The sequence below is a fragment of the Rousettus aegyptiacus genome, unplaced genomic scaffold (assembly GCF_014176215.1).
Source record: "Rousettus aegyptiacus isolate mRouAeg1 unplaced genomic scaffold, mRouAeg1.p scaffold_m13_p_5, whole genome shotgun sequence".
Classification (NCBI taxonomy): domain Eukaryota; kingdom Metazoa; phylum Chordata; class Mammalia; order Chiroptera; family Pteropodidae; genus Rousettus; species Rousettus aegyptiacus.
The window spans coordinates 109406669-109422397 of record NW_023416308.1 but is presented as its reverse complement, the minus strand read 5'-3'; the positions used below and the strand labels follow the sequence as shown (position 1 = coordinate 109422397).

Here is a 15729-nt window from a genome sequence, read left to right as displayed (position 1 = left end):
CAGAGTCTAGACTAGGTAAGACAGAGCCTGAGTTAGCAGAGGTGACTCAAAGAAGCATGGATTTCTTTAGCCACTCCATGAGAAAGGTCAGAGATCATTAAGGTTCCAGCTCCTACACTAGCAGGGAGGCTAATCCACTGAGACTCCCCCTGCCTTCCAAGTCAGCCTGAACACACTTGAGTGGCTTGGCCTTAGGAAGGGAAGATATGGATATAAAGAGGCTGGAGAATAAATATGGTGGTACAAGGGCCACAATCAGAACTGTGAGCAGAAGTCCTTATAACCATCTGCGAAACAGTCCCTGGGATACTCTCCAGAAGCTCCCTCAGCGAAACACAGGGCTCCCCTTCGCTTTAGCACACTCTTCGCAGTGAGAGATAAGAATGAAAAAAGGATTTTAACAATATCCTTTCCATCTTCTTGGCATAAAAGCCAAACTATCGTCTACATGCCTAGACATCACCTGTGCTCCGGTAATTACCTCCCAAGCCTCACCCTCCTGTTCCCATGGACCCCCTCCTGCCACGCTGGCCAGCTGCTCTTCCTTCAATGCCACAGGCACACTCCAGCCTCAGGATCTTCACACTGGCTGCTCCTCTGCCTGCCATGCTCTATGCCCAATGTGCACATGGTTGGCTATTTTATTTCTTTCAGGTCTTCGCTCAAAAGTCACCTTTTCACTACGGCCTTCCCTGAGTACCCTCAATAAACACCTTATCTCCCTATTCCCTGTTTTATTCCCTCTCCTTGGCAGTAATCATCATCTAATGACTTATTTACCTTATTATATCTTCCCCACCAGAATAAAAGTTCCAGGAAGGCAGGGACTGAGTCATTTAAAAGTACCTAACATGTAGTAAGTGCTCAATAAATATTTGTTGAATAAATAAATGATGAGGGCAACGAAACAGCACTAGTAAGCTAACAGGATGTCTTGGAGAGCTCCGTCTCTTATTACACAGCACACAAAAGCTGATAAACAAGTCTGGGGAGGAGCTACCTGCCAGGTCAGCACCACACAGGGAGTCCGAGAGGCACCCAGGGCTACTCACCTGTACAGAATGACTGCTGTCCAGGTTCCAGGGACTCAGTGACATCCCCCACTTGGGTGAAGATCTTTACTGTGTACCACGAGCCAGGTATTAATTCAGTGACTGTGGCATAGGTGACACCAATGCCTGTGACTACCTTTGCTGCCTCGCTGGAATTTCCCTCCTGCTCAATAAAAAGGTGGTAGGTGTACGTGGAAGACGCCTCATCCAAGTTCTGCCAGCTGAAGGTCGCTGCTGTGGTGTTCGAATTTACTTCAATGTTAGACACATTGCTGGGCCCTTGATTCAAAAAACAGAAAAGGCATGAATTAGCTTGAATTCCAGGACTATTGTATTTATTGAATTTTGAAATAACCTGACTCTTTTTAGGAAAGAATGAGTAAGTCTAATATTTGCTGGCTAGAAAGAAAATTTTTCAAAAAGACATTCAGAAAATAATGATACACATAAATCTCAAATGAATTAAAGTTTTTTCACGCTTTTTTTAATACTTCATATTTATCTGAAATACATTTCCAAGATACAAGTTCCTATGTTTTTGAAATCAATGAAATAAAAAAATACTAAAAAGATATGTCAAACTACCATCTCTGCCATATATTTATTTAGATCAAATATTGGCAAAGTACCTCCCTTACTGTTTCACACAAAGCTCCTCACTTGAACAGTATCCGCCAGTACCAACATGACAAGGTGACGCTCCTCTAGTCTCTATTCCCAAGGAATGAATAGAACAGTTACGTTTGTCATGCTTATGGGATCACTTTCTGCTTCTAGAGACAAGTCCAGGTTCACATGGCTCAGCACCAGTTCCCCATAAGAAGAGCAGAACCTCTGCTGAGGCTGATGTTTTCGGCTTAAGCAGTTTCACATTCAACCGGGAGCCTAGAAACAACTGCTCCTTAGCCACTGCTTAGATCTCACCCTCCACGCAAGCGTCATGAAGAATACTCCCTGCAGAGGGCACCCTAAGACACTTACGTGTGTACTGCGTAGTGGTGCTGGAGTCTCCCTTGATATTGTTCACTTCTGGAACAATGGTGATATTATATAAGGTGCCCGGGGTCAGGCCTTGGAGAGTGACCTCGTTGACAGAGCTGTTCACCTGCTTAGAGCTGTGCTTGGAAACTACGTCCAGATGATAGATGTACTCAGAAGCAACGTCTGTGCTCTGCCACTGCAACGTCATTTCGGTTGTGGTGACATTGACCACGGAGATGTTAAACACTGCACTGGGGTCTGGTTAGAGGAGAGGAAGAAAAAAGAAAGTCTGTGAGTGACCATCATAATGTCTACTCTTATTTCAAAGGGCCTGTCCAGAGACTCACTCTTTCACCATCAAACTCTCAAATGAATCCACAAAGGGCAAACTCCAAAACTTAGGTGAGAAACACACATGCTCAGTTCTTTCAAAAAGTCTGGCTTCCCCATAACACAGATAAATTCACAATTCACCCACTCTACTAAGAACTGGGAGACACAGAGGCCTGCCTAATATATAGAAACAGACACAGGGAGGCGAACAAACTGGGGAGAAAAGAAAAATGTCCCAAGCAAAAGAACAAAACAAAGCTCCAGAAAAAGAACTCATCAAAATGGACAAAAGCTATGTATCAAATGCAGAGTTCAAAACACTGGCTACAAGTATGTTCAATGAACGAAGGGAAAAAGTAGATGAACTCAGAGAGAACTTTAACAAAGAGATAGAAAGCATAAAAATGTAGATAGCAATAGAGACTCATGGACATGGACAATATACTAGTGTTTACCATAGGGTAGGTGGACAGATGGAAAGGGGAGGTAGATTGCATGAAGGGGGTCAAATGTGTGGTGACAGAAAGAAATCTAACTCTGGGAGGTGAACACACAGTGTAAATATATATGCTTTACTGTTAAAGTGTACAGATGAGACTTATTGGGTTTTGTTAATCAATGTCACCATAAAAAATTAATTTAAACAAATGGAGATGAAAAACATTAAAAAGTACCAGTCAGAAATAAAAAATACAATAACCAAACTGAAGAAAACATTTGAGGGAATCAACAGATTAGAGAAAGCAGAGGATTGAATCAGCAATTTAGAAGATAAGGTAGCAGAACACACCCAATCAGAACAGCAACAAGAAAAAAGAATCCAAAAAAAATGAGGACAGTTTAAAGAACCTCTGGGACATCAAATGTACCAACATTTGTATCATAGGGGTACTGGAAAAAGAAGAGAGAAAGTAAGGAATTAAAAACCTATTTGAAGAAATAATGACAGAAAACTTCCCTAACGTGGCAAAGGACCCAAAAAGGCCCACACCAAGACACATCATAATTAAAATACCAAAGGTTAAAGACAAAGAGAGCATCTTAAAAGCAGCAAGAGAAAATCAATTAGTTACCTACATGGGAACTCCCATAAGAGTGTCAGCTGATTTTTCAACAGAAACTTTGCAGGCCAGAAGGGATTGGTATGAAATACTCGAAGTGATAAAAAGCAAGGGCCTCCAACCAAGATTACTCTAACCGAAAAAGCTATCACTTCAAATTAAAGGATAGATAAAAAGCTTCCCAGATAAGAAAAAGCTAAAGGAATTCCATCAATACCAAATCAGTATAGAAAGAAATATTAGAGGGAATTCTTTAAGAAGAAAGATAAAAAAGTTCAAAAACATAAATAAAAAAATGGCAGTAACTACATATCTTTCAATGACTACTTTAAATATAAATGGATTAAATGTTACAAACAAAAGATAGGGTAATTGAATGGATAACAAGAAAAACAAGACCCTTACATGTGCTGCCTAAAAGAGATTCACTTCAGATCGAATGACACACATGATATTTCATGAAAATGAAAATAAACAAACAATATAAAGCTGGGATATTAATACTTGTACTGGACAAAAATAGGCTATGACAAGAGACAAAGAAGAACCCAGTAATCCCACTTCTGGGTATTTATCCAAATAAACCCAAAACAGTACTTCAAAGGAACATGTGAATCCATATGTTCATTGCAGCACTATTTACAATGGTCAAAGTATGGAGGCAACCTGGGTGTCCATCAGTGGATGAATAAAGAAGAGGTGGTACATATATACAATAGAATATTACTCAGCCATAAAAAAAGAATGAAATCTTGCCATCTGCAACATGGACCTGGAGGGCATTGTGTTGAGTGGAGTAAGTCAGAGAAAGACAAATGCCATATGGTTTCACTTATACCTGGAATCTAAAGAACAAACTAAAAGAACAAACAAAATAGAAACAAACTCATAGATGTGAAGACCATTTTGATGGCTGCCAGATGGAGGGTGGATGAGAAATGAGAAGGGATTAAGAAGTACAAATTGGTAATTACATAGTCATGAGGATGTAAAGTACAGCATAAGGAATATAGCCAGTAATATTGTAATAACTAGGTACGGTGTCGGATGGGTACTGGATTTATCAGGGTGATCGCTTTTCAAGTTATATCAATGTTAATCACTGTGTTGTACATCTAAAACTAATGTAATATTGTATGTCAACTATAATTGAAAAAATTTTAAATTACTTTAAAAATGAATACATAAGCGTACATTCCATTAGCTGTCAGAGTGATGATGCCATCCTAAGTCATACAGCATCTGAAAAACTCCACTGTACACTCATCATGAGAGAATGAGAGTGAAAATGCCAAATAACATTTTACTATGATGCTAATAATAACCTCGCAGACCCTTTGGACAAATCTAGGGGGATTCCCAGAGATCCCTGGGTCATACTTTGAAAGCCACTGAACTCGCCCGAGGTCAGCAGACTTTTTCTATGAGGCTTTGCAGGCCATATACATAGTCTATGTTGCGACTATTCATTCTAGCACAAAAGAAGCCATAGACAGTGCATAAACAAACAGACACAGCTGTGTTCCAACAAAATTTTATTAGCACAAACAGGCGGTCAGCCAGATTTGGCCCATGGACCATTATTATCTGTTGGCCCCTGATATAGACAATGGAATGACAGGAAGGTATGAAAATTATCCTGCAGAAATATAGAAATATTTATGTTGACAGAGAGAAATGTTCATAATAAACTGATATGTGGGGTGGGGGAAGCAGTTTACAAAACCACATGTACAGAATGACTTCCATGTTTGTAATATATATATATGTATATGTATGTGTATTTATATATACACCTATATCTTAAAATTGTAAAACATCGAAAGTTACCAGTGACTATTTCTGATTGATGGTTTATATGTGATTTTTTTTCTTTTCCCTTATCTATATTTTATAAAAATGAATATGCACTACTGTCGTAAATTTTTTAAAGATTTTTTTTTTTAGATAATTCAAAGAAAAACAGTTATCTGGAAAACCCAACGTTTATAAATCAGCATTTAAGAAGCATCACTGTTTCACAGGACGCACAGCCTGTCTGCTTACCAGTTGTACTGCAAAGTGTCTGGGGATCCCCTTCAGTCCCATTTGGTCCTTGTGGAAATATTTCAAAACAATACTTGGTTCCAGGGAATAAGCCCTCGATGACAATACTACTTTGGCTGGTGGTTTTTTCCTCCGGAGGCTTTCCACCTCCGTCCTGTGTGATGAGTATCTTAAAGAAATCTGAGTAGTTGCTGCTCCAAGCTAAGCCGATAGCCCTGGTGCTGACATTTGTCACTCGAAAGTCAGAAACTGGACCAGGACCTGAGGGAAGAAAGTAAATGACTAGATTAAGAATCTATTTCTCCAGAAGACAAGGGCGACTGAACTTCACAAAATATTTATAGAGATGAAATGGATACTTGGGACACCTGACCTATATTTCTCCTTTGTATTATCACCTACACACGAGCCCCTCAGAAACTGGTATTTTGGCCAATGAGAGAACAGGTGGCTTACGGGAGTACAGAAACTGCTTGCTTAGGCTGTGCACCATCATTCACAGGAAATGAGAGGCAGTGTGAACCCTGTGGGCAAGGGCTCAGGCCCTGAAGTAGGGCCTTGTCCTCTGACAGTGTGCTTCCTGCGAAGGCACGGACACTCGAGTAAAGCATTCTGTGGGACGAGCCTTGGGTCCAGAGCCAAGCACTCTGGGTTCAAGTCCTTGCTCTGTGACTTGCTAGTTCTGCAGCCTTGGGCAAACTGTTCAGCTCGGTTTTCTCATGTAAAACATATCGTATCTGCCACAAAAACAATTGCAATACCAATATTACTGTAGTGTTATTCTAACCGGTATGCCATTATTGTTTTAGTTTAAATTATGGATCTTCTTTGGAATAGAAAGCCGTTAATATGTTGTCTATCACCTTATCTTCATGGGACAGTTAAAGTAAGCAAAGGATGAGACAGACATGGCTGTGCCCTGCTCCATTATTACGTCAGCATCTTAAGGACAAAGGGACATGAATATCCGGGTTCTTCTTTGCAGACAAAAAGAACCTGGATATTCTTTTTTGGTCATTACGAGCACAGGTTGGAGTCGAGACAACTGTCTAATCCCACTTGTCACTTGCCGAGTGTGATATCAGCCTTGGCTTCCTCATCCATAAAATAGGCTAATGCCAACCACGTCACAGGGCTGCGAACATTAAGTTCGCAGAGACAGAGCAGGGAAAGTAAGTCACACGGCGTTGGGTAGGGTCAGGCAACGATCATCACCGTTACCATGTCGCACATCCTGAGTGTAAGAGTCCTGCGGGCCCACATACCCAGCTGCGCCTTCCTTGAGGAGTCTTGTCTAGTATCTGGGCACGGTGCAGAGCACACAGGCAAGAACAGTTAGCGAACGACACGTGAACTCACGGGTGTACACTTGGAGGAAGCCGGGTATGCCCTCGGCACTGCCATTAAGGAAAGGACGCACTGTGACGTTGTACAAGGTGCTCGGGCTGAGTGACGTGATAACAGCACGAGTCTCGCTGACAGTGAGGTTGAGGGAATCGGTCTCCCCGGCAACGTGTATCTTAAAGGTGTAGAGAGAAGACGGCTCATCATCATTGATTTTCCAGGTCAGAGTCATGCCCGTGGCACTGATGTTTACAGCTTCAATGTCCAAAACTTCACTGGACTCTGTGAAGACACAAAAGGAGTTAACAGTAACCAGAATGATCAAGCCAGAAAGAGAGAAGCCGTCCTCAGGGCATGTCATCTAGTCTAAGAAACACTCCTAGCGAGTGGTCCTATTCCACACCACTTACTCACAAACACAACACACGCAAATGGATGGGGGTCCCAGCAAGTCAGGCAACGTCCTCCACCCTGGCCAACTGCAACCGCAGAGCTCCTCCTGTTTGTCTTGTGAGTTGACCCTTAGAGATGCAGTGGACTCCTCCAACGATAACACGGACACCACATGTGCCCTGCCCCAGGAGCGGGGGCGACCCAGGAAAGTACTCAAGCACACACTCAAAGGTTTGACACAATACATGTACATACATGTGCATGTATGCATGTGTGTACATGTATGCAAGTTTGTATGTGTATACGCACATACGTATACGTACACATATACCATATAGAGAGATTTAAGGTTTCTATAATTATTATTTATCAAGGACAGCTCAACACGAACCAGACTATGTGTATATCCCTGTGACCAAGAATCTAAGATGCAATCACTATTGCTTTAATTCTGCTCAAACTGCATTAAAAAGCAGGGACCCAGGCCCATACTAATCATCTGACCCCTTTTAACAAATCAGGCATAGGGCTCCTCCTCCGGACAGACCCAGTCCTACGCTATGTGGCTTGGTGAGAGCCCACAAACTAGATTTCAGCCCCATTCACCTTCCTGTACAAGCATCCTGTGTGTAGGACAGCACCCCTGCCCTGGTCAACGTACTCCCCCTCCTCCTCACCCCTTACCCACCCTCTAGACGCCACGTCCTCCTCCCCCAGAGCCTCCTACCTGCCAACCTGCTGAGTCACTGGAGGTCCCCAAGTGGCCTTTCCTACAGCTGCCTCATCACCCCCTCACCCACACATGAGCATCACCAGTAGAAGAGGAAGGAAGGAAGGAGGGCACAAGTGAACTCTCCTCCAGTGTGGATACCCAGAGAAGCAACAGTTGCTTACAGACAGGCCTTGTCACTGGCTTCTCGCCCAAATTTTCTAGCCCTGTGCAAGCAATACGGCCAGGCTAGTAACTGCCTCCCAAGTCATCTACAGCGTGCCCTGACCTCCGTCTCCCAAAGAGGGAGACAACTCCCAAACACACAAATAACATTTCTCCAGGAATTAAATCAACCCCTCGGGAATTATCAGGGTCCTTGAGGTCCAAAGGCCTCTCCACCTTTACCCTTCAGTGGCCACTGTCTGCACTTTGGCTCATGACCTTTGCTCAACTGACATGACCACCTCCTCTCCATTTTTCCAAATCCTACTCTCTCTTCAAAGACAGTTCAAACTCTGTAGGAGAGGATTTGGCATAAAAATCGTGCTCCAGCTCTCCAACGCCCATAGCGCGTAAAGGGCAGCTACAGTGGACAGTGGCCGCGTGTTCCCAGTGCAGCGCCCCCTCTCCTTAGTGGGAGGAAGTAACTGTCGCCCATGTAGACACTAAGGGGACTGTGTGTCTCTTCCCCAGCACATAAGTCCAGAAAGCTGGTATGTGACACTTTTTCTATCTCGGGACTCTGCATCCTGAGGGAGTGTCACCAAGTCCAGGATGGTCCAGCCGTGTGGTTTCAGAGACACTAGTCTGTGCTCTGTCCTTGGTCCTCCAGCCCCCACCCCTTGCGTTCTGTGGGTCTACAGCAGCCTTTCAGAAAAGACATACTTTTGGACAAGACGCTCAGAGTCGGGTCATGCTGCCTGCAACCAAGCCCCCAAGAACGACGCCGTGCAGCATCTGTTCCTGAACCCCCGGAGCCTGGCCGTGTGCTTCTCCAAGTAGGCTTGTCTTGAGTCCCTATCCATACTGAAACTCCCTGAAGGTAGGGACCAGGCATTTCTTTTCCTCTCCCTTCAGCACCAATCCAAAAAGCCCCCAAATACTGGCCAAGTTCCAGAGCGGAAGAGCTGACCAAGGAGAGGTAGAAAGCAGCAACGTGCACGTTGACGAGGTTCGACAGAAAGACTGGCCCACCGCCTTCCAGGGTCAGGCCGAAAGAGGAAACCCCTTCTCCCATCTCGAGGGGAAGATACATAACCAACACTGATAAAATGCGTATCAGTTTATAGGGGGAAAACGTTACAGCCGCGTGTCCCATTGGCCCACGTGCAGAGGGATGGAAAAGGCACGAGGCAGCACACGGCAGCCGTCACCGCGCCGCCCCGAGCTCAGCGGAAGAAGAGTCTTGGCCGCTGGGTTAGGAAGAATCTCATTAGGTCGGATATGACCAAAATCTCTTCCAGAAAACGCCCTCCGACCACAGAACGAGCCGCGTGTGAGGAAAGAGCTAACTCAGAACCAGAATCACAGAGCGCAAAACTTTGTGCTCGAGACTCTGGCTGAACCCACTGTACAAAACCCAGCATACCTGTCCTGAATCCTATCTCCAGGGGCTGTCCTTCTGTGCCATCGGGTGCTTGCGAATAAACAGTGGCGTTGTACTCTGTGTCAGACTTTAACCTGAGGATCAGGACCTTCATGTCGCCAGTCGGAGCACCGACAGAGGATGTGTCTTCAGATTCAAGGGTGTAATTGTAAACAGGGGCAGCAGGGCTCCTGGGTGACCCCTCTGTGCTGATGGCGTCTGTTTCACACACAAAAGACGAGGACATTAACGACAACCGAGGCACATCCCTGTCACCTCTCCGTGTCTCTGCCGTCCCCCCACCCCACGAGATGACACGAGGCAGGCTCCGCAGCTGGCGTTCCGCAAGTGTCTGCGCCCCTCTTGCCCCAGAGAGACACATCCACCTGAAAAGGCCCCGAACGGGAGCAGACGTTTCACTTTGTACTTTCATTCCTGGTTGCACCACAGATACTTGTGCTTCTCTTTCAAACTCAGCTGTCCGCCTCTCTTCCCCGCCTTTCAGGAAATTATCTTCTCTCACCCAACCCCTAAAGTGGATTTCCAGGAACAGCCACATAACTCAAACGTGGCTTGTCAGAGCCCGTCAAGGAACTGTTCCCCTGGTCCAGAACCTGGCTGACAGGGGTAAAATGGGAACCGCTGGGGGCCATTTCTCCTCGAATTGCATGGAGGGAGCCACTCTGAGAACGAAGATGACAGAAAATACGAAGCAAGGAGAAGAGGTAAGAGTCGCCTCATGTCTTGCTTTAAAGCCTGCTGCCCATGGTGGGGAAATACACGCAAGGCAATAGTTGCTCTTCTGGTCGAAGCTACTGAGAGTCTTGTTTCCGTCGCCTGCGATCAAGAACCCTGACATCCACTTTGTAGTTCTGCTCCCTTGTGTGTAAAATGGAGATGGGGTACCTATTTCTGTGAATTCACAGAGCCACCCCTGAAAATGCTATAAATCTACAAACGTCTACTCCAGCGCAGGAGACGTCTGCCAGAAAAGCAACGTTTTTCTCAGGAGGTGTGGTGAGTTCCTTCCAACAGCCCTACTTGGGTTAACACATCTGTCACTTGTTCAACCGAAAGCGTGAAAAGCTAACGGGGCTGGCTACCTTCCTGGATGTCAGACTCAAAAAAGTTTCAAGCCCCATCGCCCCAATGCGCTGACCGATAAAATCAGACCATTTTCCGTCCTTCCTCATACAGGCGTGGAGTCAAACTAAAAAGTGGAAGAGGACCTTCTATAAATCCTAAAACTCTATACAAATATAAGAACAATATTTTTAAAAACTGGAAGCCAAAACCATAAAGCAGATAGGAAGCACAGCCTTGTAACTCACCTGAGCCATTTCCTATAACCAGGGACTCTCTCTGTGTCTCATGTGACTCTAAAAGATGCAAGGTGACACTATATTGACTCCCTGGCTTCAGGCCTGAAATATTGACCAACTCCTTATGGCTTCCAGTGTCTTCAAGGAGCATCCGGTAGGCGGCAGTGCCATTATCATTTTTCCAGGCAAGAGTAACTTTCGTCACACCCACAAAGACCACGTGAAGACCAGAAACTGGAAGGGGCTCTATTTTAAAAACATACAACAGACATTGATGAAACAAGATATCTACAATCAGCTTTCATTAAGAATGACCTACTAGAAATACTTCTTTTATATCAGATTCTAGTCAATCCTATCATTTCACAGTTTGGGGGGAGGGGCAGGGGTTTATTTGTTTGTTGGTTTGTTTATACAGAAAAGAGGACAAAAGAATAAACCCTAAGGCCAAAATTTTTTAGGATCTGCACTATTCCCCAAGACAATGACGTCCAACAGTGATTTGACGGTCTTCTAATCTGTCCGTTCCAGACAGCAGCATTTAATTATATTTGTTTTAGACATTAGGAACAAAGCACAAAACAAAGTGATTGTTTGCTATATCTAAAGGTCCAGATAGTGCAAATAAAATTATTCTGCAATACCAAGATATTCCCACTCAGGAGCTCACCCTTGTGAGGGGATCTTTTTTGCCTCTATACTCTCCCTCCACCATTCTTTTCATCACCTTATTTAATTGTTGGTGAAATAAATGGAACCATTTCAGCCAAATGACATCCACCCCTTTCATTTTTAAGACGAGACTATGGAGATACAGAGAGGTGGGGTGACCGGCTCTAGAACGCACACCACGTGACATCCCCGGAAGCCAGGGCTCCAGCCTTCAGCTCACAAAAGCACCGACAGTGCGGCAGACAGAGCGGAAACCCTGCCGGAGGTCCGCAGGTGGCTGACCGCGAAGGCGCTGGCCGAGATGACTGCAAGTCGCCATCCAGCTCTGAAGCAAGCTGATCCACTCCACGCTTCTATTCTGCATAGCAAATGTTTCTGATGCAAAGATTTCTAAATTGGGTCACTCACATGTTATTGTTGTTGTTGTTGTTGTTGTTGTTGTTGTTGTTGTTAATGGAACATCAATAAACTAGCCAGCTCAATGACTCTGGGTACCTGTGATAAATACCCATGACCCTGTGGCTCAGGAGTCAGACCCCCTGGGTTCCCACCACTTTTGTAACTATGGGACCTCAGAGGAAACAACTGCTCAGCATTACAGCTTCTTCCACTGTCACCTTAAGCTTTAGGCACATGCAAGCACAGAGGATGCTGCAGACAGAGCAGAAACCCTCGGCGTTACTGTGAGGACAAAATAACGTATCAAGGGCAGCTAAGCACACGTACGTGCTCAATAAATAGCAACCGATGAACACGGCCTGGTCCTGCCGGCTTTAAGGCGGAGCTCTGAGCTGAGCGCTTCCGGCCGCCTCTTCCTGACTTTCCCCAAAGTCACCAATTATGCATCGCCTTGTCCCCATCCCCGTTTCCAAATTCTGTCTTCTTTCTCCTCCTTCATTCTCTTCTCTCTCCTCTCTGCCCTTTCCCTCATCTCTTCTCTTTCAAAATTTAATATAGTAAAGTTTTACTGTGGGTTTTTTCCCTCTAAAACTGTGCTCTGAAGAACTCTGGGAGTTTTCCAATGGTCCCTCAGCTACCCCATCCCTCAGCTCTTCTCTCTCCAGTTTTGTGTTTCGTGTTTTTGGGTTTTTAAAATATTTTTGTTAAAGAAATAGTTTCCTGGCTTAAAAAAAGGTTGAAACCCACTGGTTTAGTGTTTGCCTACTCCACGTGCAGAAGCCGAGACAGTCACTTCACACCATGGGCTCTAAGAGGTCAGGCTTGCATGGCCTTCCCTAGCCAATGAGATCACATCTCCCAATCGGAAAACCAAGAGAGCGCCTCTTTTTTAAATTTTTGCCTCTTCTCAGCTTAAAAAGAGTTTCTCATTTCTTTTTTATATTTTTGGTTCTTTTAAGCTTAAAAAAAAAAGAACTGAATTTGTAGCTATAACAGGTGGCTAAGGTATTAACATGTAAGCTACGTTAGAAAATCTAAGCTTAACTGAATGTCACTAGGCTCTTATTTAATTTGAAACACACATTCCTTTATGAAATATACCAAAATTTCATGCCTGGCAGAAACTCCTGGGAATATAAGCACAGCGTCAACTTTCCTGCAATTAGTGACACCAAGAGAGATTTCTAATGGGGTCTCTGCTCCTAGGTCTTAGCAGAAAAGTATTAAGCAATAATAATAAAAGACTTTTAAAACCAAACAGTTTAAATTAGTTAAAAGATCAGAAAACACATAGGATCTTAATACTGACTGATCCAACCACCTGAACTCCTGGGCTTGAAACAACACAGAATCTTTTCTCTTCCACAGTTACTGAAAACCAATCTTTCCTACAGGCAACTTGAATGGACAAGGTTTTAGAATGTACGATGAGAAGGAATGGTTCATGATCATTCCCAGTCACTAGTCAACTTACCTGTTGTGACATTTATGAACCTGGCATGTCCAGAAACATTGTTTATTTCTGGGGTGATGGAGAACATATATGAAGTAGCGGGACTTAAGTCTGCGATGGTAACGTTTGTTTCATTTAGAACAGTAATCAGACGCCCGTTTTCCTCCTTACTCTCTACTCTATACGTGTAAGTAGAGGCAGATGTGTCGTTGTTTTTCCACATCAGGTGCACACTGGTTGAATTGATGGAACCAACTTCAATGTCAAACACAGGACTGGGCCCTGTTTTAATATTTTTTTCAAAAAAAAAAAAAGAAAGAAAAAATATATTTAGAAAAGAAAGGTAAGAGTAAAGATCACCCTATATTCTACTTTCCAGAAGTAAAGTTTGCAATCACAGAATTTCGTTTCTCTTTACACTGCCTCCTGAAATTCCCTCCAACAAAATACATTGAGACACATATACATGTATGTATGACGTGTGTTCATGAAAACAGGAGGCTTTAAAGCAGACAAATGGTAGAGGTTGACATGTTGACTGTGATCTATACACGTGTTAAATCTACATAGAAGCTGTTACAGAGATTTAAGATGCCAAGTGAGTCTCTCTCCTGATTCTCAGAAAATACTGTGAGTGGAGAGGTGTATATGGCGTGATAACTTTTTTGCCAGCCTCTGCTATCAGGAGGAAGCTCTGTAGTTTCCTGGCATACGGTTGGCAAGGGACAGAAGAGCATAAAGAGAAAAGAAGCGATCTTGGCATCCAGACCTGGACATAAGGACCTGCTCCCTCCTTAGTTGTCTAACCTGGAATTAGTCCCTTCGAACCTCTCAGTCTCAGGTTCCTCTGTCGACAGCTCTAATGTACTATACTAAACATAAGGATAGTTATTAAGGCATCACGATATGGCAAACAAGGCCACTGGATATGGATCCTTTTTAAACTCTGGGTACAGAGCCCGAACCGGCTAGTCATTAGTCATGTGATTTTCCTCAGTCTTCTCACCTCTCTTGAACCTCACCTTTGTCTTCTGTGGAACTATAGGTGCACAGGATCATAAACAATGAATGTTATTATGGTTATTAACAATAACTAAAACTTCGAATTGCGTGCACCCTAATTACATTCAAGGTTGAGCAATGACAATGACCGACAGAAGAGGCAGCACCAGCAATAAGGCCCTTCTAAGGACCTACAGATTGTCCCCGGAAAAGACGGTACAATAACAACACCTCAGCATGCACATGACCTTCACACGGACAGTGTGCCTCACCTGGCACCTGGAAGAGGCAAACATGTACTCAGTCCATGAAAAAGGGCAGGAGAGGAAACGACAGAAAGGAAAAGGGAACAGGCTGGAAAGAAAGAAAGTCTTGTGGCCCAATAAACTTCATGCTAGGAAGCTCCTCCGGGCTTGACCTTCCTCTTTATAGAGTGACAAGTTCATAGGGTCAGAGTAGCAGGTTATCGCTGTGGTGCCATTTACAGTCAACGCTGACGCTGACGAAGGTAAGGGATACAAAACAATTTACGGTCAACGCTGACGCTGGTGAGGAGGGCTATAGGACAATAACGACCGTCATAGCGGTGGGAGCAGCGAGGACAGCAGCCCTATCTGGGGCAGACTGTGTCCCAGGCCCGGTGCCAGGTGCTGCGCACACACTTTGCTCATTTATGCTTCACAAGAGCTTCATGAGGAAGGCTGTAGCACTATTTTTACAAAGGAGAAACGTGGTAAGAACTAAATTTTATTTATTGATTCATACAGAAATTTTGGGAACGTTTTTAGAAGAGCAGGTTCTTAAGTTTCAATAGTGCAGATAGTAAAGCACGTTTTAAAATATGGTTTTAAAACATGTGTATGTGTGGGGTTGTTTGTTTTTAATAAAGATGAAGAAACTGGGGCCTAAGAGGATCAATGACTTGCCCAGGGTCACAGAACTAGAAACTGACAGATCTGGGAAGCAAACCTGGGTCTCTGATTCTAAGTCCACACTCGTGACCGTTGGGCTGTGATAGTACTACTCAAAGAGCAGGCAGGATGGCAGTGTGAGAACAGCTCTCAAGAACCAGGACACCCTCCACCCAGGCAACAGGGCTGAGAATCGGAAGAGAGCTCTGAGAAGTAGTTGCTTTTAACTGTTGAAGCTCAGAGAATCTGATCTCAAATACACCATTTAATGAATTGTGTACAAATTTAGCTTCATGAAAACTTACTATCATATCCTTATTCTTCTCATTTTACTACAGACCAGGGAGGACTTCAAGAGGCCAGCACAAGTTCGCAAGTGGGACTCAGCCCTCCGCAGGAAAGTAAAATATACAGGTGGCTGTCTGGCTTTCCAAAGATTATACAAACTGTGTACACCGTTTTG

The 15729-nt window shown here is 44.1% G+C and overlaps 1 protein-coding gene across 1 annotated transcript in view; it reads right to left on the bottom strand.

Moving 5' to 3' along the window:
- PTPRJ (protein tyrosine phosphatase receptor type J) overlaps positions 1-15729 on the bottom strand; it is a 140673-nt gene that overhangs the window by 25652 nt on the left and 99292 nt on the right. Inside the window, exons 3-9 of the mRNA XM_016146595.2 lie at positions 13375-13635; positions 10839-11075; positions 9511-9726; positions 6833-7099; positions 5474-5734; positions 2034-2291; positions 1053-1331 (exon numbers count right to left, since the gene is read on the bottom strand). Of these exons, the coding sequence (XP_016002081.2) occupies positions 1053-1331; positions 2034-2291; positions 5474-5734; positions 6833-7099; positions 9511-9726; positions 10839-11075; positions 13375-13635 (1779 nt within the window). The remainder of the gene's footprint in view (positions 1-1052; positions 1332-2033; positions 2292-5473; positions 5735-6832; positions 7100-9510; positions 9727-10838; positions 11076-13374; positions 13636-15729) is intronic.